This window comes from Macrobrachium nipponense, chromosome 38, assembly GCF_015104395.2.
Source record: "Macrobrachium nipponense isolate FS-2020 chromosome 38, ASM1510439v2, whole genome shotgun sequence".
Classification (NCBI taxonomy): domain Eukaryota; kingdom Metazoa; phylum Arthropoda; class Malacostraca; order Decapoda; family Palaemonidae; genus Macrobrachium; species Macrobrachium nipponense.
Genome location: NC_061098.1, coordinates 15,607,615 through 15,631,523, shown reverse-complemented (window position 1 = coordinate 15,631,523; position 23,909 = coordinate 15,607,615). Strand labels below are relative to the sequence as shown.

Sequence of the window (23,909 nt, the reverse complement as noted above, 5' to 3'; positions counted from 1 at the left end):
TGTTACCATGTTTTAAACAATCCCTGTTCCGGGTTGAAAGGCACTGGATTGTTTCCATTTTAAACAATCCCTGTCCGGAGGGTGAAGGATCTGGATGTTTCCATTTTTTAAACCAATTCCTGTTCGGGTGAAGGAGCCCCCCAAAAAAACCTGGGGAATCTTTCTTTTTTTTTCCATTTTAAACAATTCCCTGGTTGAGGGTGAAGGATCGGATTTTAAAAGGCTTTTTTTCTTTTCTTTATTCCATTTTAAACAATACCTGTTCGGGTGAAGGCTATAGGATGTTTCCATTTTGAACAATCCAATTTTGTTCCGGAGGGTGAAGGCTCTGGATGTTTCCATTATTTTAAACCAATTCCCTGTTCGGAAGGGGTAGGGAAGGATTTGGCTGAGGTTTCCATTTTAAACAATTCCTGGTTCGGGTGAAAGGCACGGATGTTCCAGTTTTAAACCAATTCCCTGTTCGGAGGGTGAAGGCTATGGATGTTTCCATTTTTAACAATTCCCTGTTCGGGTGAAGGCAAGGACTGTTTCCATTTTAAACAATTCCTGTTCGGAGGGTGAAAGCTCTGGATGTATTCCATTTTAACAATTCCTGTTCGGGTGAAGGCCACTGGATGTTTCCATTTTAAACAATTCCCTGTTACGGGTTGAAGGCCACATGATGTTCCATTTTAACAACTTTCCCATGTCCGGGTGGGTGAAAGGCTTCTGGATGTTTATTTTAACAATTCCTGTTCCTGCGGTGGAAAGGCACTTCTGGAGGGTTCCATTTTATTTTTCAACTAATTCCTGTTCCTGGTGAGGCTCTTGGAGGGTTCCCATTCTTTAACAATTTCCTGTCCTGGTGAAGGCTCCTTAGGAGGTATTCCATTTTCAACAACTTCCTGTCCTGGTGAAGGGACTGGAGGTTTCCATTTTTCAACAAATTCCTTGTCCTGGTGAAGGCATTGGATGTTCCATTTTTAACAAATTCCTGTCCGGGTGAAAGGCTCTGGAAGGTTCCATTTTAACAAAATTCCTGTCCGGCCAGGGTGAAGGCACTGGATTGGTCTTTCATTTTAACAATTCTGTCAATGGTGAAAGGCGTCTTGGAGGTTTTTCCATTTTACAACAATTCCCAGGTCCTGTGAAGGCTCTGGAGGTTCCATTTTTCAAACAATTCCTGTCCGGGTGAAGGCTCTGGAGGTTCCATTTTAACAATTCCTGTCCTGAAGAAGGCTCTGGAGGTTCCATTTTAACAATTCCTGTCCGGGTGAAGGCTCTGGAGGTTCCATTTTAACAATTCCTGTCCGGGTGAAGGCTCTGGATGTTCCATTTTAACAATTCCTGTTCGGGTGAAGGCACTGGATGTTTCATTTTAACAATTCCTGTCCGGGTGAAGGCTCTGGATGTTTCATTTTAACAATTCCTGTCCGGGTGAAGGCTCTGGATGTTTCATTTTAACAAATCCTGTTCGGGTGAAGGCACTGGATGTTCCATTTTAACAATTCCTGTTTGGGTGAAGGCACTGGATGTTTCATTTTAACAATTCCTGTCTGGGTTGAATGGGACTTCGGATGTTTCATTTTGAACAAATCCATGTCGCCGGTGAAGGCCACTGTGGATGTTCCATTTTAAACAATTCCTGTTCTGGGTGAAGGCATTGGATGTTTCATTTTAACAATTCCTGTCTGGGTGAAGGTACTGGATGTTTCTTTTTAACAATTCCTGTCTGGGTGAAGGCATTGGATGTTCCATTTTAACAATTCCTGTTCGGGTGAAGGCTCTGGATGTTTCTTTTTAAACAATTTCCTGTCATGGTTGAAAAGGCCTCTGGGAGGGTTCCATTTTATTTTAACAATTCCAGGTCCTGGGGTGAAGGCTCTGGGAGGTTCCATTTTAACAATTCCTGTCCGGGTGAAGGCTCTGGAAGGTTCCATTTTTAACAATTCCTGTCCGGGTGAAGGCTCTGGAGGTTCCATTTTAACAATTCCTGTTCGGGTGAAGGCACTGGATGTTTCATTTTAACAATTCCTGTCATGGTGAAGGCTCTGGAGGTTCCATTTTAACAATTCCAGTCCTGGTGAAGGCTCTGGAGGTTCCATTTTAACAATTCCTGTCCGGGTGAAGGCTCTGGAGGTTCCATTTTAACAATTCCGTGCTGGTGAATGGCTACTGGAGGATTCCAATTTAACAATTCCTGTCCGGCGGTGAAGGCTCTGGGGAGGTTCCATTTTAACAATCTCCTGTCCGGGTTGGAAAGGCTCTGGAGGTTTCCATTTTAACAATTCCTGTTCGGGGTGGGAAGGCACTGGATGTTTCATTTTTTAACAATTCCTGTTTGCGGGTGAAGGCTCGGATGTTTTTCATTTTAACAATTCCTGTCCGGTGAAGGCACCTGAATGTTTTCCATTTTAAACAATTCCTGTTCGGGTGAATGCCAACTGGATGTTTCTTTTAACAATTTTCCCTGTTTGGGTGAAGGCACTGGATGTTTCCATTTTAACAATTCTGTCGGGTGAGGCCTCTGGTGTTTCATTTTAACAAATCCTGTCCGGGTGAAGGCTCTGGATGTTTCTTTTTAACAATTCCTGTTTGGGTGAAGGCCCTGGATCTTTCATTTTAACAATTCCTGTCCGGGTGAAGGCACTGGATGTTCCATTTTAACAATTCCTGTCTGGGTGAAGGCTCTGGATGTTTCATTTTAACAATTCCTGTCTGGGTGAAGGCATTGGATGTTCCATTTTAACAATTCCTGTTCTGGGTGAAGTCACTGGATATTCCATTTTAACAATTCCTGTTCGGGTGAAGTCACTGGATATTCCATCTTAACAATTCCTGTCCGGGTGAAGGCACTGGATCTTTCATTTTAACAATTCCTGTCCGGGTGAAGGCACTGGATGTTTCATTTTAACAATTCCTGTCCGGGTGAAGGCACTGGATGTTTCATTTTAACAATTCCTGTCCGGGTGAAGGCACTGGATGTTTCATTTTAACAATTACTGTCCGGGTGAAGGCACTGGATCTTTCATTTTAACGATTCCTGTCCGGGTGAAGGCACTGAATGTTCCATTTTAACGATTCCTGTCCGGGTTGACGTTTCACTGGATCTTTTTGCATTTTAACAAATTCCTTGTCCGGGTGGGGAAGGCACTGGTGTTTTCATTTTAACAATTCCTGTTCCAGTTTGAGGCAACTGGATTTTTCAATTCAACAATTCCTGTCCGGGTGAAGGCACTGGATGTTTCATTTTAACAATTCCTGTCCGGGTGAAGGCACTGAATGTTCCATTTTAACGATTCCTGTCCGGGTGAAGGCACTGGATCTTTCATTTTAACGGATTCCTGTCGCGGTGAAGGCACTGAAGGTTTCCATTTTAACGATTCCTGTCCGGTTGAAAGGCAACTGGGATCTTTCTTTTAACATTCCCTGTTCCGGGTGAAGGGCACTGGATGGTTTTCATTTTAACAATTCTGGCCGGGTTTGAAGGCACTGATCTTCTTTTAACCAATTTCCTTGTTTCCGGGTGAAGGCACTGGATCTTTCCATTATTTAACGAATTCCTGTTCGGGTGAAGGCACTGGAATTTCTTGTAGTTTTAAACAATTCCTGTCCGGGTGAAGGCACTGAATCTTTCCATTTTAACAATTCCTGTCCGGGTGAAGGCACTGGATCTTTCATTTTAACAATTCCTGTTCGGGTGAAGGCACTGGATCTTTCATTTTAACAATTCCTGTTCGGGTGAAGGCACCTGGGATGTTTCATTTTAACAAATTCCTGGTTCGGTGAAAGCACTTGGATCTTTCATTTTTAACAATTCTGTCCGGTGAAGTTTTCAACTGATGTTTCATTTTAACATTCCCTGTCGGGTGAAGGCACTGGAATCTTCCATTTTTTTTTAACAATTCCCTGTCCGGTTTGAAGGCACTTTTGGATGTTTCATTTTAACAATTCCTGTTCCGGGGTTGAAAGGCACTGATTGGTTTTTTCATTTTAACATTCCCTGTTTTTTCGGGTTTTTGAAGGCAACTGGATGGTTCATTTAAACAATTCCGTCTGGGTGAAGCACTGGATAGGTTCATTTTAACACTTCCTGCCCGGGTGAAGGCACTGATGTTTCATTTTAACAACTTCCTGTTCGGGTTTGAAGGCACTGATGTTTCTTTTAACAATTCCTGTTTCGGGTGAAGGACAACCTGGATGTTTCCTTTTAACCATTCCTGGTCCGGGTGAAGGCACTGGGATGTTCATTTTAACAATTCCTGTCCGGTGAAGGCACTTGGAAATCTTTCATTTTAAAATTCCTGTCCGGGTTGAAGGCAGGCTGAATGGGTTCCATTTTTAACGAATTCTGGTCCGGGTGAAGGCCTGAATCTTTCATTTTTAACAATTCCGGTTCGGGTGAAGGCACTAGATGTTTTCCATTTTTAACGAATTCCTGTTCGGGTTGAAGGCACCTGAATGTTCCTTTTAACAATTCCTTTCCGGGTGAAAGGGGCACCTGAAATGGTCCATTTTAACGATTCCTGTCCCGGGTGAAAAAAGGGCCCACACCCAAAAAAAAAATTTTAATGTCCATTTTAACAATTCCTGTCCGGGTTGAAGGCAACTGATGTTCCATTTTAAACAATTCCTGTCCGGGTGAAGGGCACTGAATGGTTCCATTTAACAATTCCCTGTCGCGGGTGAGGCACGAATGTTTCCATTTTAACGAATTCCTGTCGGGTGAAGGCCTGAATGGGTTCCATTTTTAACGAATTCCTGGTCCGGGTGAAGGGCCTGGAATCTTTCATTTTAACATTCCTGTCCGGGTTTTGAGGGCAACTGGGTGTTTCAAATTTTTAACCAATTCCTGGGTCCGGGTAAGGCACTGATGTTTCATATTTAACGAATTTCCCTGTCGCGGTTGAAGGCCACTTGATTTCATTTTAACGATTCCTGTCCGGGGGAAGGGCACTGGTATTCTTTCATTTTACAATTCCTGTTCGGGTGAAGGCACCTGTATCTTTCATTTTAACAATGCTGTCCCGGTGACGGCACTGGATCTTTTCATTTTAAAACAATTGCCTGTTTCCGGGTGAAGGCACTGGATGTTCCATTTAACGAATTTCCTGGTTCCAGGGTGAGGCAACTGGATCTTTCATTTTAACAATTCTGTCCCGGGTTTGAAGGCATTTTTGAAATGTTCCATAACGAATTCCTGGTCCGTGGGTGAAGGCACTTGGCATCCCTTTTTGTTCCATTTTACCAAAAAATTCCTGTTCCGGGTGAGGGCACTGGATCTTCATTAACAATTCCTGTTCGGGTGGCAGGCCCTTGGAATGTTCCATTTTAACGAAGTTCCTGTTCCGGGTGAAGGCACTGGAATCTTTCATTTTAACAATTCTGTTTCCGGGGAAGGCCACTGGATCTTTCATTTTAAAAACAATTTCCTGTCGGGTTGAAGGCCACTGAATCTTTCATTTTAACAATTCCTGTCCGGGTGAAGGCACTGGATGTTTCATTTTAACAATTCCTGTCCGGGTGAAGGCACTGGATCTTTCATTTTAACAATTCCTGTCCGGGTGAAGGCACTGAATCTTTCATTTTAAACATTATTCCTGTTCCGGGTGAAGCACTAAATGGTTCCATTTTAACGATTCGCCTGCCGGTGATTAGGCACCTGGAATCTTTCATTTAACAATTGCCTGTTCGGTGAAGGCACTGGATGTTCCTTTTAACATTCCTTTCCGGGTTTTGAGGCCTGGATGTTTTCTTTTTAACAATTTTCCTGGCTGGGTGGGAAGGCATTGGATGGTTCCATTTTAACAATTTCTGTTCGGGTGAGGCCCTGGATGTTCCTGTTTTAAACAACATTTCATGTCCGGGTGAAGTCACTGGATGTTCCATTTTAACAATTCCTGTTCGGGTGAAGGCACTGGATGTTCCATTTTAACAATTCCTGTTCGGGTGAAGGCACTGGATGTTCCATTTTAACAATTCCTGTTTGGGTGAAGCACTGGATGTTCCATTGTAACAATTCCTGTTTGGGTGAAGTTACTGGATGTTCCATTGTAACAATTCCTGTTTGGGTGAAGTTACTGGATGTTCCATTGTAACAATTCCTTTTCGGGTGAAGGCACTGGAGGTTCCATTGTAACAATTCATGTCTGGGTGAAGTTACTGGATGTTTCATTTTAACAATTCCTGTTCGGGTGAAGGCACTGGATGTTCCATTTTAACAATTCCTGTTCGGGTGAAGGCACTGGATGTTCCATTTTAACAATTCCTGTTCGGGTGAAGGCACTGGATGTTCCATTTTAACAATTCCTGTTCGGGGTTGAAAGGGAATGCTGGGGATGTTCGATTTTAACAATTTCCTGTTCGGGTGAAGGCACTGGTATGTTCCATGTTTTAACAATTCCTGTCCGTGTGGGGGCAAGGCACTGGATGTTTTCCATTTTAACAATTCAGTCCGGGTTGAAGGCACTTGATGTTCCATTTTTAAACGATTGCCTGTTCGGGTGGAAGGCACTGGATGTTTCCATTGTAACGATTCCTGTTTCGGGTGAAGGCACTGGATCTTCCCATTTTAAGCAATTGCTGTATCGGGTGAAGGCCACTGTATGTTCCAATTTTAACGATTCCTGTTTCGGGTGAAGGGCCACTGGATGTTTCCGTTTATTTAAAAAAACGATTCCTGTTTCGGGTGAAGGACGGACTGGATTTCCCATTTTACGATATTTCCTGTTCGGGTGAAGGCACTGGATGTTCCATTTTAACAATTCCTGTTTGGGTGAAGGCACTGGATGTTCCATTTTAACAATTCCTGTTCGGGTGAAGGCACTGGATGTTTCATTTTAACAAAATTCCTGTCTCGGGTGAAGGCACCTGGATGTTTAATTTTGACAAGTTCCTGTCCTGGGTGCAGGCACTTGGATGTTCCATTTTAACAATTCCTGGTTCCCGGGTTGAAGGCACTGGTATGTTTCCATTTTAACAATTCCTGTTTTGGGTGAAGGAACCTTGATTGTTTGCGTTTTAACCATTTCCTGTTCGGGTGGAAAGGCAACTCAGGATGTTTTCATTATTTTAACAATTTCCTTTGTTTTTTTTTTTTTTCCCCCCCGGGTGAAGGCACTGGATGTTTCCATTTTAACAATTCCTGTTTGGGGTGAAGGCACCTGGATGTTCCATTTTAAAACAATTCCTGTTTGGGTGAAGGCACTGGATGTTCCTTTTTAACAATTCCTGTTCGGGTGAAGGCACTGGATGTTCCATTTTTAGACAATCCTGTTTTCGGTGGGGAAGGCACTGGGAATGTTTCCATTTTAAAAACAATTCCTGTTCTGGTGAAGGCACTGCTGGATGTTCCATTTTTAAACAATTCCTGTTTGGGGTGAAGGCACTGGATTTCCATTTTAACAATTTCATTCCTGTTTCGGGTGAAGGCACTGGATGTTTTCCATTTTAACAATTCCTGGTTCGGGTGAAGGCAACTGGATGTTTTCCATTTTTAAAACAAAACTTCCTGTTTCGGGTGAAGGCACGAGGAGGGGGAGAGGGGAGGGGAATGTTCCATTTTTAACAATTCCTGTTCGGTGGGGTTAATTGTTACTGGAATGTGTTCCATTTTAACATTTTCCTGTTTGGGTGAAAGGTCACTGGTATTTCCATTTTACCAATTCCTTTTGGGTTTGGGAAGAAATTTACTGGATGTTCCATTTTAAAAACAATTCCTGTCTGGGTGAAGGCACCCTGAATGTTTTCATTTTAAACAATTCCCTGTCTGGGGTGAAGGCGACTGGATGTTTTCTTATTTTAACAATTCCTGTTTTGGGTGAAGGCACTGGATATTCCATTTTAACGATTCCTGTTCGGGGTGAACGGGGGCTTGATGGTTTCCATTTTAACAATTCTTTTTCGGGTGAAGGCAATGGATGTTCCCTTTTAACAATTCCTGTCTGGTGAAAGCATGGATTTTCCATTTTAAACAATTCCTGTCCGGGTGAAGGCACTGGATGTTCCATTTTAAACAATTCCGTTCCTTCGGGTGAACGCACTGGTGGTCAATGTTTCCATTTTAAAACGATTCTTGTTCGGGTGAAGGCAACTGGTATTGTTTCCATTTTAACAATTCCTGTTTTCCGGGTGAAAGGCACTGGAATGTTCACCATTTTAAACAATTCGTTGTTCGGGTGAAGCACCTGATGTTCCATTTTAACAATTCACCTGTCCGTGGGTGAAGGCACTGGATGTTTTCCATTTTAACAATTCTTGTTCGGGTGAAGGCACTGGATTGTTTCCATTTTATTTTAAACCAACTTCCTTGGTTCTTGGTGAAGGCACCGGCAATTTTCCATTTTCCAATTTTAACAATTCGTGCCGGGATGAAGGCACTGGATGTTCCATTATTTTAACAATTCCGGTCCCGGGTGAAGGCACTGGATGTTCCATTTTAACTAATTCCTTGTTCTTGGTGAAGGCACTGGGGGGGGGGGGGGGATGTTTTCCATTTAAACGATTCCTGTCCCGGGTGAAAGGCACTGGTATTGTTTCCATTTTAAACAATTCCTGTTCGGGTGAAGGCACTGGATGGATGTTCCATTTTAAACGATTCCTGTTTCGGGTGAAGGCACTGGGGTATGTTCCATTTTAACATTTCCCTGTTCTGGGTGAAGGCACTGGATGTTCCATTTTCAACAATTCCTGTCCGGGTGAAGGGCACCTGGATGTTTCATTTTAACCTAATTTCCTGAGTCCGGGTGAAGGCACTGGATGTTTCCATTTATTTTAACAATTTTCTGTCCGGGTGAAGGCACTGGATTTTCCATTTTTACAATTCCTGTTCGGGTGAAGGCACCTGATTGTTCCATTTTTAACAATTACCTGTCCGGGTGAAGGCACTGGATGCTTCTTTTTTTTATTAAGACCCGGAAGGGTTTGGGTTTCCGACGGTCGTTATCTACGACTAATATTCCTTGTGGGGCATTATATATTTTGATATTTACAGTCTTTTTTTAAAGTTTTATACGGTCACCCTCACTTGTACTAAACAGGCCTCTGCAAAGGTGAATACGTACCGGGCAATCGTCCGGTACCTCTGTATTTTTTAACATTTTTTATCAAACCCTTCTGATCTAAGAAGTTTTCCATTCATATCAAACTGGTTTCCAGTATTAAATAGTGACCACGTTAAAAACTTGCTGATATACTGATTAAAGCTACAGCAATCAGAGTTAATGTAATACATTCATATTGGTGTCGTGTTCATCATCGTCTTCGTTCAATCTACTTTCCACATGAACGTGACCGTGTTCCTTTATGCTTAATCTAAATTCATATGGAAACTGATCTGCATGATTATCATTTGTAATTAAACAGTTTATATTCGTGAAGAAGCACGCCTGATTACGTATCGGGTCGTTTCCCAGCCGGCTGTGGCGTGGACATAAATATGTGGACATCAATTATATCAATGTAATTCTGTTTTTTTTCTTTTTTTGCTTGGATATAAATATGTGGACAGCAATGAGATAAATGAAATTTGTTTTTGCTTGGACATAAATATGCGGACATCAATGAGATTAATGTAATTCTTTTTTTTTTTTTTTGCGGGGGGGACATAAATATGTGGACATCAATAGGATCAATGTAATTTTTTTTTTTTTTTTTTTTTTTTTTTTTTTTTTTTTTTTTTGCCTTGGCCATAAATATGTAGACATCAATGAAGTGCAATGTAATTCTGCTTTTTTTTTTTTTGCTTGGACATGAATATGTGGACATCAATGAGATCAGTGTAATTCTTGTTTTTTCATTTTTGCTTGGACATAAATGTGTACATCAAGATCAGTGTAATTCTTTTTTTTTTTTTTTTTTTTTTTTTTTTTTGCTTGGACATAAACATGTAGACATCAGTGAGATCAATGTAAATCTTTTTTTTCTTTTTTTGCTTGGACATAAATATGTAGACATCAATGAGATCAATGTAGTTCTGTTTTTTCTTTATTTTATTTTTTATTTTATTTTATTTTTTCTGCAGCTTCATTTTAGAGGGCCTTTTTTGTCTATCTAAATTTCGGGGTTAACCCAGGGCTTATTTTAGGAAATTTCCCGATACGTGTTGCAGCAATTTAATTGAGAATTGAGTCTAGACGATATATTTCGTTAATTTGTAATGAATGCTGACGGCAACATCGGTGCTAAGCACAAGCTGTTCCTCTTTCTTTCATTTTTTATAGATGTTCTGATTCCCCATAAAATTTCTCATAAAACTGTTATAATTTCCCACAAGGATGTCCTAATTTCCCCATAAAGCTGTCCTAATTTCACATTATCATGTCCTAATTTCTCATGTAGGTGTGTAAATTTCTCATAAAGATGTAATTTCCCAAAAAGCTGTCCTAAATTCCCGTAACACTGTGCTAATTAACCATAAAACTGCCCTAATTTCCCATAAAAATGTCGTAATTTCCCATGAAATTTCTCATGAAACTGTTCTAATTTCCCATAATGATGTCATAATATCCTATAAAGCTGTCCTAATTTCCCCATAAAGCTGTTCCAATTCCCATCAAGATGTCTTAATTTCCCATAAAGTTGTCCTAATTTCCCTTCTCTCTCTCTCTCTCTCTCTCTCTCTCTCTCTCTCTCTCTCTCTCTCTCTCTCTCTCCGTTGCTTCATTGAGATGTGCGGAATTGTATGTCACTGTTGAAAAATAGATGATTGCAGTATGGTGCAGAAATCTTGCAAACTAGGCCATGTAGACACATACACAATTGCTGTATGGAGCAGTATTCTTGTTAATAAAAATGTAGACTTTCGTTACAATTAGTTGACGAGAATTGCATTATATAAGATCTTTCTTATTTATGAGACTTCTCAAAATTAATTCTGGAGCGACAGTTTCTTTGTCAGCCCTCATATATTTTTCAGTTGAGAGAGAGAGAGAGAGAGAGAGAGAGAGAGAGAGAGAGAGAGAGAGAGAGAGAGAGAGAGAGAGAGAGAGAGAGTCTCAGAATTCAGGAAAAACGATTAAAAGATATTGGGAAAAACCTTCTTATCTGTAAAAAAAAAATTTAAAAAAAAATGACGTAGAAAACCGTGAATTCATCCAACAAACATGACAATTGTAATCGTTATATTAAATCAAACACGTCCTTCAAGAGATGACCTTTAGCTGTTAACGAGTCCGTTTATTAATTCTGCCTTTGTTGTTGCGCCTTCCTTCAGTGCTTGACGGTTGCTTATTTGCTTGAAGGCACTTTTTAATAAGACTTGACATTGGGGAAATAAGATAAAGTTACGTATGGTGAGTTTTCGGAAAGTGGTGGTGTTGGTGGCTGCTGAGCTGGTGGGCGATTTCTTTGACGTCAGAGCTCCTCATCTAGGAAAACTGACACAAAGAGAGAGAGAGAGAGAGAGAGAGAGAGAGAGAGAGAGAGAGATTGTTGACTTCATCCACCCACCCACTATCTATGTATCTATATGTACGTATGTGTGTATACGTTCGACACCTAATTCCCTTGAAGATTTTCTTGTCTCAAATTCTACTGGTTACCAATGTATCATTTTCTCTGATTTCCTTTACACTGTGTGTGTGTGTGTGTGTGTGTGAGTGAGAGAAGAGAGAGAGAGATTGTTGATCTCATCCACCCACCCACCCCCTATCTATGTATCTATATGTATGTACGTATGTCTGCGTATACGTTCGACACCTAATTTCCCATGAAGATCTTGTCTCGAATTCTACCTCGTTACAATGTATATTTTCTCTGAGTTCCTTTACACTGTTGGTATATTTTCTTCGTTGATTCCCCGAAGAAATATTCACGGGAAAGAAATTCGAGAGGCAAACGCGAATTACCTCACTCGCAGAAAAACCTTGGATTATACTGAAGTGAAAATCTCGATCTTCGGACCTGCAGATAATAATGGTCACTGTTTCCTTCGACTTGGGAATTTGAAACTCTTTTCAAATGGGGAATTTTACTTCTTACTTATTCTTGATATAGGAAAAATACTGTCATATAGTAAGGTATAATGATTAATGTATGAAGACTTTTAGCTCTTCGCTGACGATCCAAGCAGATATTTGTGAGTCGGTTGTTGTCATATGACAAAAACGCTTCAGAATTAAATTATCTGATTATTTATTCTTCTAGCCCCTTCGTACACTAATAATATTACTTTTTCCGTGTTGACTTCCTTCCTAAATTTAAACGTAGTCTATTTTATGGTCGGCTGCATCGTAAACGTGTTTTTTACGTCTACTTGGAGTCGGTTATTGTTGTATGACAAAAAAAGCAGAATTGAATTATCTGATTATTTATTCTTCTAGCCCCTTCATATACTAATAATATTACTGTTTCCGTGTTGACTTCCTTCCCAAAGTTAAACGCAGTTTATTTTATGGACGGCTGCATCCGAAACGTGTTTCATGTCTACGTAGATACATCAACAAAAACCTCATGGAGAATTATCCCAGTATGCTTGGGTGACCTAAAAAACCCCTGCTCGACTTCCTAATAGTTTTGTCAGACATTGAATCCCAATTTAGGACATAGTGAAGAAACCTTCTTTCATTTGGTAATAAAAGGGTTTTTTGGTATCCGTAACTATTACATTACTATTTGTTGGAGGAATATTTTGAATTTTTTGGGGGGTGGGATGGGGTTTGGGGTGGGGGAAAGGGAAATCAGGTTCTTCAGCCGAGATATCCGCTCCACAGGTAGACAACTCCGACGCTAGTTTTTACGTAACTGGTTTTCCCAACTGTAATCGAGTGTCGTCTTAAACCAATTTTTTTTTTTTCTACAGAATAACACATCTGTTTTTATTTGTGATCATTAGAATTTGGTTTTGCCAGCAACGGTTTTACCAAAAGGTGCGTTCAAACGTAATGAAAATATCCTACAATAAACCGTTTTTGTTCTTCTGGAAGAAGATATCGTTTTTTGTGATTATTAGAATTTGGTTTTGCCAGCAACGGTTTTACCAAAAGGTGCGTTCTAACGTAATGAAAATATCCGAAAATAAACCATTTTTGTTGTACTGGAAAAGATATCGGGTTTTATGTGCGATTAATAGAACTTGGTTTTGCCAATACTTTTGATGTATTCTGACGTATTGACAATATACTATTATACAAGAGAAACATGTATACACAGCTCGGTGAATAATTCCTCCGTGATTTGAATCCAATATTTTGAATACTGAAACAGAATTCATTCGAAATGAGAAGTGGTAATTTATTGAAATGGGTGCTCTGGTTTATATTCTGAACTTGACTGTTATTGTATCGAGGAATTTGTAATCAAATTAATTAAATATATGAGAAAACTGAGCACGAGCGCACCATTCCTTCACTCTCTCTCTCTCTCTCTCTCTCTTGTAATTAGAACAATTGAATTTAGGAAAAACCTCGGCAACGAGGTACCCATTCCTTCTCTCTCCTCTCTCTCTCGTCTCTCCTCATTCCTCTGCTCTTCCTCTCTCCTCTCTCTCTCTTTCCTCTCTTCTTTTTCTCAATATCTATATATATATATAAGGATATATATATTTATATATAATATATTTATTATATTTATATATATATATGTGTGTGTGTGTGTGTGTATATATATATATATATATATATATATATATATATATATATACACACACACACACACACACACACACACACACATATATATATAATAAATATATAATATATATATAGTCATAATAAGACACAAATAATATAAGTATAAATAAGTATTTATGTATTTATATATACACATACAATACATATTACATATACATATACATATACATACTGCATGGGGGTCGAAGACCACGTATGGATGCATTCTACGATTTTCTCACGACAAGAGAGCAAGAAAACCCAACGAGAATTCTTGACGTCAATTCGTTAATAATTCCTCCTTCGGTTTTTCACGCCCTAACTTGACATCTGCCGTTGCATATGACTTCTGAGTATTCGTTCCTTTCTTAATTCCTCACGAAAACGGATCCCCCTGAAGGAGTCCTCCGTTGTCTTCATCAGGAGCCGTTTGAGGGTGGGAGGAGGAGGAGGAGGAGAGGGAGGAGAAGGAGAAGAAAGGCCGGGGAAATTCCCTGGAAACTACAAGAAAGGAGCAACGGCTTTTGGGGAGGAAATTCTTTCCCTCTTCGGTGTTACGTTTCTTGGGGTCTATGGGAACGGGTGTCTCTGGGTGCTGTGGGCCTTAGGGTCGGGGGTGGGGGGTGGGGGGGGGGGCTTGGTATGGGGTCCAGGGGTGCTGGGGGAAAGCGGATGCTGAGGATGAGATGGTAACGTTGTAGTATGTATGATTTTAAATCACGAAGAAATCAAAGACGTTGCTGTAACTATGTTCGAATATATATACATACATACATACATACATACATACCAGTCAAAAAAAAAAAAAAAAAAAAAAAAAAGAGAAAAACATACATACATACATACATACATATATATAATAATTACATATATATACTATATCATATATATATGATTATGTAATAATATATCTATTATATACGTACATATATACTATATATCTAATATTACTATGATATATATAAGGTTACTATCTGAGATATATATATAATATAGCTACGATATATACTAATCATACTAATATATATATATATATGATTTTAAAATCATAACAGACAATATCCCCAAACAACGATTATTTTTTTTTTTTTTTTTTTTCCGTGTGAAATTTATTGACGAATCTTTATATATATATATATATATATATATATATATATATATATATATATATATATATATATATATATATTTATTATATATAAAGATTCGTCACTAAATTCACACAGGAAAAAATCGTTCTGGAATATGCCTAAAAACATCATCATAGTTAAGATGGATTCGTTGTTTAATTACAATTCACCAGGTGATACACGCTAGTCCTGGTGAAGTCTGTAGCTTCCTTTTTCTCGTTGAGATTTTTAATTTTTTTTATTTTGGAATCTAGTTTTTCTCGAAGAACATATACTCTTGGTCCTTATTACAGCTCCTTTGTCTCTTCTTCCATCCAGGAAAATAGAATTAATCTTGCTCTCTCTGTACGTATGTGTTTTTTTCTTTTTTTTACGTGTATTCCCAGTGAGTTGAGTTATTTGTGGAAAATTGAGACATTGTGTAATTTATGATTTGATTTAATATTTATTTCATTATCAATACTAATGATATTGTCATCGTTTCTCAGAAGGCATCACCAAATAGCAAACGGCTTCATGATGAAAAATATTATTAATTCTTTAATATTTTTTATTTATAACCTTACAAAAATGACTGGTATATATTCGACTTCACTTACAGCAAATTCAAGCCTCAAAGAATTGAATAATAAAAATTAGTTCTACCTTTACCTTACAGTCATAATCATGATTAATGTCGCCTTAGTGGTCAAGTTACTTATGCTAATAACAGGGCTAAATTACGGCTGAATTAGAGTAGTTTGTACTTGGGAGGATAGAGAAGAATTCCTTTTGCAAGAGGAAAACCAAACAAGGCGTAATCCGACCTCCAGCTTACTCGGGACGCTTGCAAGATTTTCCCATTCACGCATAAGGAAATCAAGGGTTCTCTCTCTCTCTCTCTCTCTCTCTCTCTCTCTCTCTCTCTCACACACACACACACAGACACACACACAATTAGCACGCATAGGCAATTTATCTATACGCCAGTATGCCATCAGTGCCGTCACCAAGATTCCACTCTGGTGTGGGACAGTTAATCGATATTTGCATAATTCATAAGATATTGTTTTCATAGCACGAAGGATGATGGGAGAAGACTGACATTTATCCATCCTAATACCTAGTAATACAGTCTTGATTTCCATTCGTATTTATATACTATATATATTCACATATATGCTAACGTATATATAGTAGAATATAAGCATATATTTTATCCTAGAATTTACAATAACTACCCGGAATATTTTCGTTCCCGAAAAAATTCATCTATTGCCCATTCACGCACATTTGTGTGCACCGTATGCAGAGAGAGAGAGAGAGAGAGAGAGAGAGAGAGAGAGAGAGATACTTCTTCCATGGCGCAGATATGCATTCCAGAGCTGGGTTTGCGATTTGTTATATATGCCCCTCAAGCCAAACAGTATTTTATTCCTCTGTTTTTTTTCTCTTTCATTTGCAAAAGTTCAGGGAAAGGGCTGCCCATAAACGTCCGTATGTACGTTTATGGACACTTATCGCAAGATTTGTTGCAGTGCTGTATTGCAATATACAGCCGTCAGTCTATTGCAAGTTGCGATGTCGATTCCGCGGTTTCTCCCTGAAGTACCGCATGTCATTTTTTTTTAAGCCTCGCGTCTCCGACGTAGCCTGGTGCTGATTTCAGCGTCGTGGATTTACACCTTGATTTATTTTCTCTAGTGAAAGGTTGGCGTCAGTTAATTTAGGTTCAAGTTATTCGATAGCTTCAAGTTATAAAGTTACTTTATTGGTATTTTTTTCCTACGTTGCGCTATTGGAATCAGGCCCCATTCGACGTCTTCGCCCTGTAGTTGGGTAGTACCGTCAGTGCACCTCGTGCTGTATATAGTAGGCATTACTAAAGGTTCTTTGGTTTCTTTGCAGCGTGCCTTTGACCTCTAGCTGCAACCCCTTCCGTTCCTTTTACAGTACCTCCTTTCATATTCTCTTTCTTCCATCTTACTTTCCACCCTCTCCCAACAGACTGATTGAGTCTGTCTGTTTTTCCAATTAATGTTTCCTTGCAATATGGCCAGGTCCCCGATGACTCGTATCTCATTTCGAGAAATTGCGGCTTCTCTCTTACCGGTTCTCATTTATCGCCATGGAATTGAAGCGTAATTTTCATCTGATTACAGAATGAAGTTATTCTCTGAAAACGAGAAGATCCTCTACATATTTCACAATATCTTCAGTCCCCGTCTGAAGAGGATGTGGGGAAAAATGAAGTCTGAAATGAATGTAGATAAAAAATGAAGTCAGAAGTGCATGTAGGTAAAAAATGAAGGCGCGAACGTGAATGTAAGTAGAAATGAACGAGTCCTGAAGTGAATGTAGGTAAAAAATGAAGTCTGAAATGGAATGTAGGTAAAAATGAAAAGTTTCTGAAGTGAATGTAGGCTAAAAATTGAAGTCTGAAATGAATGTAGGTAAAAAAGAAGTCTGAAGTAATGTAGTAGAAAAATGAAGTCTGAAGTGAATGTAGGTAAAAAATGAAGTCTGAATGAATGTAGGTAAAAATGAAGTCTGAAGTGAATGTAGGTAAAAAATGAAGTCTGAAATGAATGTAGGTAAAAATGAAGTCAGAAGTGAATGAAGGTAAAAATGAATCCTGAAATGAATGTAGGTAAAAATGAAGTCAAAATAGAATGTAGGTAAAAATGAAGTCAGAAGAGAATGTAGGTAAAAATAAAGTCAGAGGTTAATGTAGGTAAAAAAGAAAAGAAAAAAAAAGAAGTCTGAAGTGAGTGTAGGTAAAAAATGAAGTCTATTTTCAAGAAAAAGCCCCTCCTTAATATTCGCTGCCACAACGCGGCAAATGATCGCAATAACTGGAGGTGGGTTTAAAAAGAAGAAAAATACGAGACATGAACTAAACAAATGAAAGGGACTACGTTCGAGAAACACTCCGTATTTTCACTCGTTTCCTAACCTCAAGTCTCCTTCGTGGAAAACCGCACCGTGCTTAAACCCATCTTCTTCTTGCAAGGTTGCAATATTTTGTACTAACTTTCCTTTATTTCTGAGGCACCCACAGCTGGAAAGGACTTTTATGCGGCGTTTTAGCTTTTAAATATCTTCATCCTTGATCGTTCTTGAAACGCTGATGTTGTCAGGGAAGTTTAGAGTTGTGGTATTCTTGATGCGTAGCTTAATGTGCAATCCTATAATGTAATTGTAATTGTCACATTGCCCTCTTAACTTCTCAAATTCTTTGCTCAGTTTTTGGATACGCTTGTCACTGCAAAGCCTTGGGATCCATCTTTCAAAGAAATATGAAGGACACAGGATCTTTTGAGTTGGTTTTATTGAAAGACTAAATATAAAAACGCAAATTAAACAATGGACAAGCTGAATAAAGTTTGGAAATCAAATAGGTTGGAACTACTTACGAAAATATGATACGTAAGACTAGTACAATCTGTATCGCTATACGGCCATGAATCGTGGTATGACCGAAACGGTACCTTAAAGATTTTGTCGATTAGGGCACAAAGCTTCGAGAATTTTAGGAGTCATGTGGCAGGATGGGGTTAGAAATGTGACGTACCATGTAGGGAATAACGGAAATTCCATCCGTAGTTTTGAGATAATGAGATGGAGATGGCTTGGACATACCCTTCTCAAAACCTTTGGGAGAAAAGTGCGTTACAGTATCAGGTTGGCCCATGTTTGAAAACACATATTTATGAATAAAATCGAATTTGGGCCAAAGCCAACTGCTGGGACCTATCTGGTCATTCAGTGCTGAAAGGGATTTTAACAGTCAGGTCTTAAAGGTGTAACGGTAGGAAAACCTCTCAGTTGGACTAAGAATGAACTCTTAGAGAGGGTAGAAAGTCAGATGGAAAAAAGAGAATATGAACTGAAGTATAGTAAAGTGACTGAAAGGGGTTGCAGGTAGGGGCCGAAGGGTTGCTGCGAAGAATGCCTACAGTGTACCACGTGAGGTGCACTGACGGCACTATAACCTCCTACGGGGACACATATCTGGATGAGAAAATGAAGCACGGGAAAGACGTGAGTAGCAGAATTTCGTAGGCCCCCTTGCGTCACGCTGCGTTTGAGGACATGGTGATGATTTATTTATTTATTCATAAATGGAACTGGAGAAATTAATTTTCAAGTCAGGCATATGCTCCAAGTTCCTTTCCCCTGGTCTTATTCGCAAGTTGTACGACTTTAAACTGTAAATGTTTCCAGGCTCAATATTTTCCTAAGGGAATTTAATTGAAAGGAATGCATTCGGGAAACCTCAATCCTCCGTAAAATGAATAAACAGAATACGGTACTTTATTTATAGGCCGGGAAATCTCCTTGCTCGAGTCACTAAAAACGTTTGATTCATGATGCCTGTCTTATATAATGACCAACGATACGTCACCAGAGAGGAATCTCCCTTCGCGACTTACGTCGAGGGAAATCTTTCAGAATTCACTAGGAAAACAAATCTATCCCGCAGCCGTATGTGTAGAAAGGCCCCTGACAGGAACTAGGAAAAAGTGGGCGGAGCCTCTGCACAGGTGAGTCGAGTAGCGGAGGTTGCCAGCTGATTCGACTTCAGTGTTGGTCTGACTAGTTGAGTGTATGGGTGTCTCGCGTATCTGTTCTTAGTTATCTCCACCACTCGCACCAAGCCCTGGGAGGCTGATGATGGGCTGTTATATTCAAATGGGTTACTTGAAATGGATAGTGCTAATACTGCATGCGCTGCTCGTAGGACTCGCTCACTGCAATGAAGGTAAGTCGCGTGTTTGATTCTTCAAGGTGGGTTGTCTCGTCTTTTAAGTAGGTTATATACTTCCCCGTTCCGTTCTCCGCGAACTCTTGCTACTATCTTACGCTCAGTTCATTTCCATAGTCATGCACAGATAAAATTCGAATGAGAGCAGTATGGTAGCTTTAAAATCAAGTAGATACAAGGTTGAAGACTGTCGATTCCTTCTAATTGTGGCAACTTCAATGCGCTCGCGTCCAGAACGAAATGAAACGAACTGTTCTGTCATCTGGGTGCGTTTTGTCAATGACGCAACCCGAAGCGAATTCCTTCGTCTGTTTTCTATTTGTGGCGACGTGATAGCGTGTGTTTACATGACAGGAATCGAGTGGTTGATTAGGCAGCGCATTTCAGACAATCCGAGGAGAAGTCGAGTGTCGATAACACTTACAATAAACGAAGGAGGAAGGAAATACTGAAGGCTCGACCGTTGGCTCAGCGCGCCACGACCTTGAAACTCCAGGTATAGAAAACTGCTCTGGCCTTTGGAACTATGACATGTTTTCTGCTTCAGCAAACCACACTCAACGTTTGTGGCTTCGATACAAGGAAATCTGACGTGGATGACTGACGGTGTCGAGTTTTCACGGCAGGGTTTGATGGATATCGGGTGTCGGGAGCTGTTTGCTCACGGCCTGGAATCGCCTTTTTTTTTAATAACAAGTCGTTGCGAAATTGGCTTTTAATTGTTTTCAGCTGTCATGACTTGAAGTCAGTAGTAGCGTTACTGAGGAAAAAGTTCCCATTTCGTCTAATCTTTAGGGTTTTATATTAAGTACGCAGAGAATTATTTCCTCGTGATGTTATGAATATATTAAATACGCGGAGAATGACTTCCTTGTGATGTTAAAAACTCCCACAATTTTCCTGTTAAAGGTAATTGACGCTATCCTCTTGGCTTCCTGGCCGTCTATTTATAGCTTGTTGACCTGAGCAAGTCGCTGGCAATGAGGTGTTTGTGGCATTGTTCCATGAATCTAGTATTTTGCGTTATTAATTTTTATTTTCCTATTTTACTTTGAATTTCTCGAGTCGGAAGCTAGTATTTTGTGATATTTAACTCTTTTTATCTTACGTTCAATTTCTCTAGTCGGAAGTGTTATCTAGATGGATATTGTAATTTATATAGACAGAATTAAGTTAGAATGATTTAAATGCTAATCCAACTTGGGGTATGAGACGCCCCTCAAAATCGTTGATGTTTGATAGCTGCATTTTAGGATCCAAAATTACATTGGCAAAGGCATATTGAAGCCAGTATGATTCTGAAGATATTCCCTAATCCTTTGTTACAATGCTGTGCAGGTTTACTTTTTCCTACTTAACGTATATATACTAATTGTATATAATATCTATATATATATATATATATAGTATATATGTGTGTGTGTGTGTGTGTGTGTATATATATATATTATATGTATATATATATATATATATATATATGTATGTATGTATGTATATACTGTCGATAAAGAGAATAGTGGCCGTCAGTACAACTGTTTTCTCAACTTATTACACCAGTGCCACCTTCAAAATCAAGTCTTCTATTTAGTGTATTGAAATAACTAAATCTTAAAATTCAGAGTAGTTGTGCCCACCCGAAGGCATTGTAGTGTAATAACTATTTTGATATTAACCAATTTTAACTAGTTCACATAACTAAATGTGAGTTAATGTGCCATCTGTCATCTTTAAAAGGCCTGTTTTAAAAGAAGCTGACGAGATCTGAAAAACTAGTTCCAAGAAGATGTCAGGGTAAAAACTATCAGTGAAGTAATCTCAACTTTTTTCACTAACTTGGACGTTAGCCCATCGCAGATCACTTTGGATTCCGGTCGCCTGTTATTCTTGGAGGTTGTCTTATGTTATTGTGCGTTTAATTTTGATCGTAGCCTTTGGAATACTTTGGATTTGTTTTAGAACGTTACTGTTGCTTGGGTAGGATACTCAGTCTATTGCCAGGTTATGGGAAGTTTGCTGAGGTGTACCGGTTGGAGATTTGGGACAGCCTGTCTCATTTATGTATGTATATATATATACTAGAATATATATATATATATATATATTATATATATATCTATATATATATATATATAATATATATATATATGAGAGAGAACCAGAGACGGAGAGAGTTTTTGACATGACACTCACGATAAATGAATTTTTTCGGCAGTTGCCTGATGTCCTCTCTCTGTCTCATCGCTGCCTCATCATCCTACCTTTAAGGATTCGAGCAGACAGCACATCACGGCAAATCGAGCGTGTCTGGTGAAGCACTTGTGTTTCTTGGAAGAAGAAGAAGAAGACGACTAAGAAAGTTTTTTCAGGATTTGAAAGTCACTCGTTTGCAATTTGGTTTTTACAGTTGGTTCTTTGCATTCTGAATTTGATCCTGTTTTCACTGATATGTTATGAAATAGATTGTTATTACGTCTAGGAAACCAATATTAGCGTTGTTATTTAGCGATTTATAGATAGCTGTTAGTGGGCAGATCGAAAGTTACCAGTGCCCCTTTCAGAGTGGGACCCGACCCCAAAGAAATTAGTACTTTAATCTTATTAAAACTGGCATGTTAACCCTTCACAGTTTTTGGTACTGATGTGTAATTGCAATGATTGTTTTCTCGATTTTTATGCAAAAAAACTCCACCATCATTACATTCAATACTTGATATCCCGCGATTTTACTCAAGTCGTATTTTTAATAGATAGTGACCCCCCTGGGTTTTAACTCGGTACGTATCCACTTTTGCGTCGTGTTTAGTAACGAGCCCGTTGGGGCGTACCGTGAAAACATAAACAAGTGATTGTAAATATCATAAAGATAAATGACCCTCCAAGAAATATTAGTCATAGAGAACGACCCCTGAAAACCCGAGGCGGGTGGGGGGGGGGGGGGTGTGGTGTGGCGACGCCTGACGGGCCGGGGTGGGGGGGGGGCGGTTGTGGCGACGACTGACTATCTAGGAATGATCCCTCAAGTCAAAGTGAATGACACACCACAATTATGTTGAGACAGGTCGCGTATCCCATTTATAGACTCTGAGGATGCGACTCCTATTTCCATAAGTAGGTCGACCTTGATCCGTGATTAGATTGGTGTTGATGATATCTGTTTTTGCAACGCCAGTACAGCAATCTTGATTAGAATCGGGTTAAAATATTTTTATAATGACATCAATCTATTTTGGCGTGCGTATCCATGCAGTGCTACCATTATACAAGCGCCTGGATTCTTTATTCATCGTAGCCTTCTTCAAGTGATACATAACCCCCTTTGAGGGGTTGTGCCTTCAGTGGACCTCACGTGGAGCACCCTAGTCATTACTTAAAGTTGGCAGCATTCCTTCGGTCCCGGATTCATCCACATTTTTAGCCTTTTTATTTACCTCACTTCTCTATATCTGTCTTCCATAGCTGTCCAATCACTCTAATTCATATTTTATTGTCTTAAGCAATAGCTCCAACTCCTATTTCACTGTCTTAAACGCTGGATGGCCGAAAGTACCCAATGCCCAGATCAATCGATATATAACAAAAACTCTTCATATTCGTCGAGGGACTTAGAAGCTCTGTTTTCCCTTTTATGGCAAGCGAATGGTCGAGCCCTTACTTTAATGACTTCCTTTTTAAGCAAGTCATGATGGCATTGTATTGAATTTGGTATAATGGTAATTGCGTATTCAAAGTAATTATACTGGGAACGCCATCTTTTAAGTAAAAAGAGAAAAAGGAAAAAAACGGGCTCAGTTGCGTACCTTATTTTAAACGTGTGTAAAATCCCTCTCTTGAAACAGTTGCATCATGCTAAGTTGATACTTTAATATTTTACTTTAAACGTTTATTTGAATTCCTGTAAGTTTTACTCATTGGGCTGAGTCGAGTTGAGTGTACGAGAACTTCGGGATTTTTTTTTGTTAAGTGCAAGTGAACGCTTTCATTCCTCCTATCTTGTTACTAATTAGAATATATGTTCACCTCAGAGCGGGTAACCTTGTATGGGTGTGACAAGGCATTAACGTCCAATTCTTGCCTGTCGACATTTTTCATTTTGTACGTGTTTTGATTAGTCAGAAAGACGAGAATTTATTCTCTACCAACTGGACGATAAGAATGTTGCGTGTGTGTATGTATGTATGTATATATATTATATATATATATATATATTATAGGTAGACGAAAATAGCTATAATGAAAGATTTAGAAATAAGCGGTTTCTTAAATCATATATATATATATATATATATATATATATATATATATATATATTACATGTATATATATATATATATATATATATATATATATATATATATATATATATCTATTACTGTTAATCTTGTTAGGCACGGATATACGTTAATTCATTGTATTCCACGTTAGGAAAATGAGTTTTCTTAGAAA

At 39.0% G+C, this 23,909-nt stretch overlaps 1 protein-coding gene across 1 annotated transcript in view; it reads left to right on the top strand.

Moving 5' to 3' along the window:
* Positions 1-19,290: 19,290 nt before the first annotated feature.
* Positions 19,291-23,909, top strand: part of LOC135209655 (dual oxidase-like) — a 215,755-nt gene continuing 211,136 nt past the window's right edge. The window contains 1 exon segment of the mRNA XM_064242382.1: positions 19,291-19,463. Coding sequence (XP_064098452.1) covers positions 19,373-19,463 — 91 coding nt within the window. The 5' untranslated portion in view covers positions 19,291-19,372.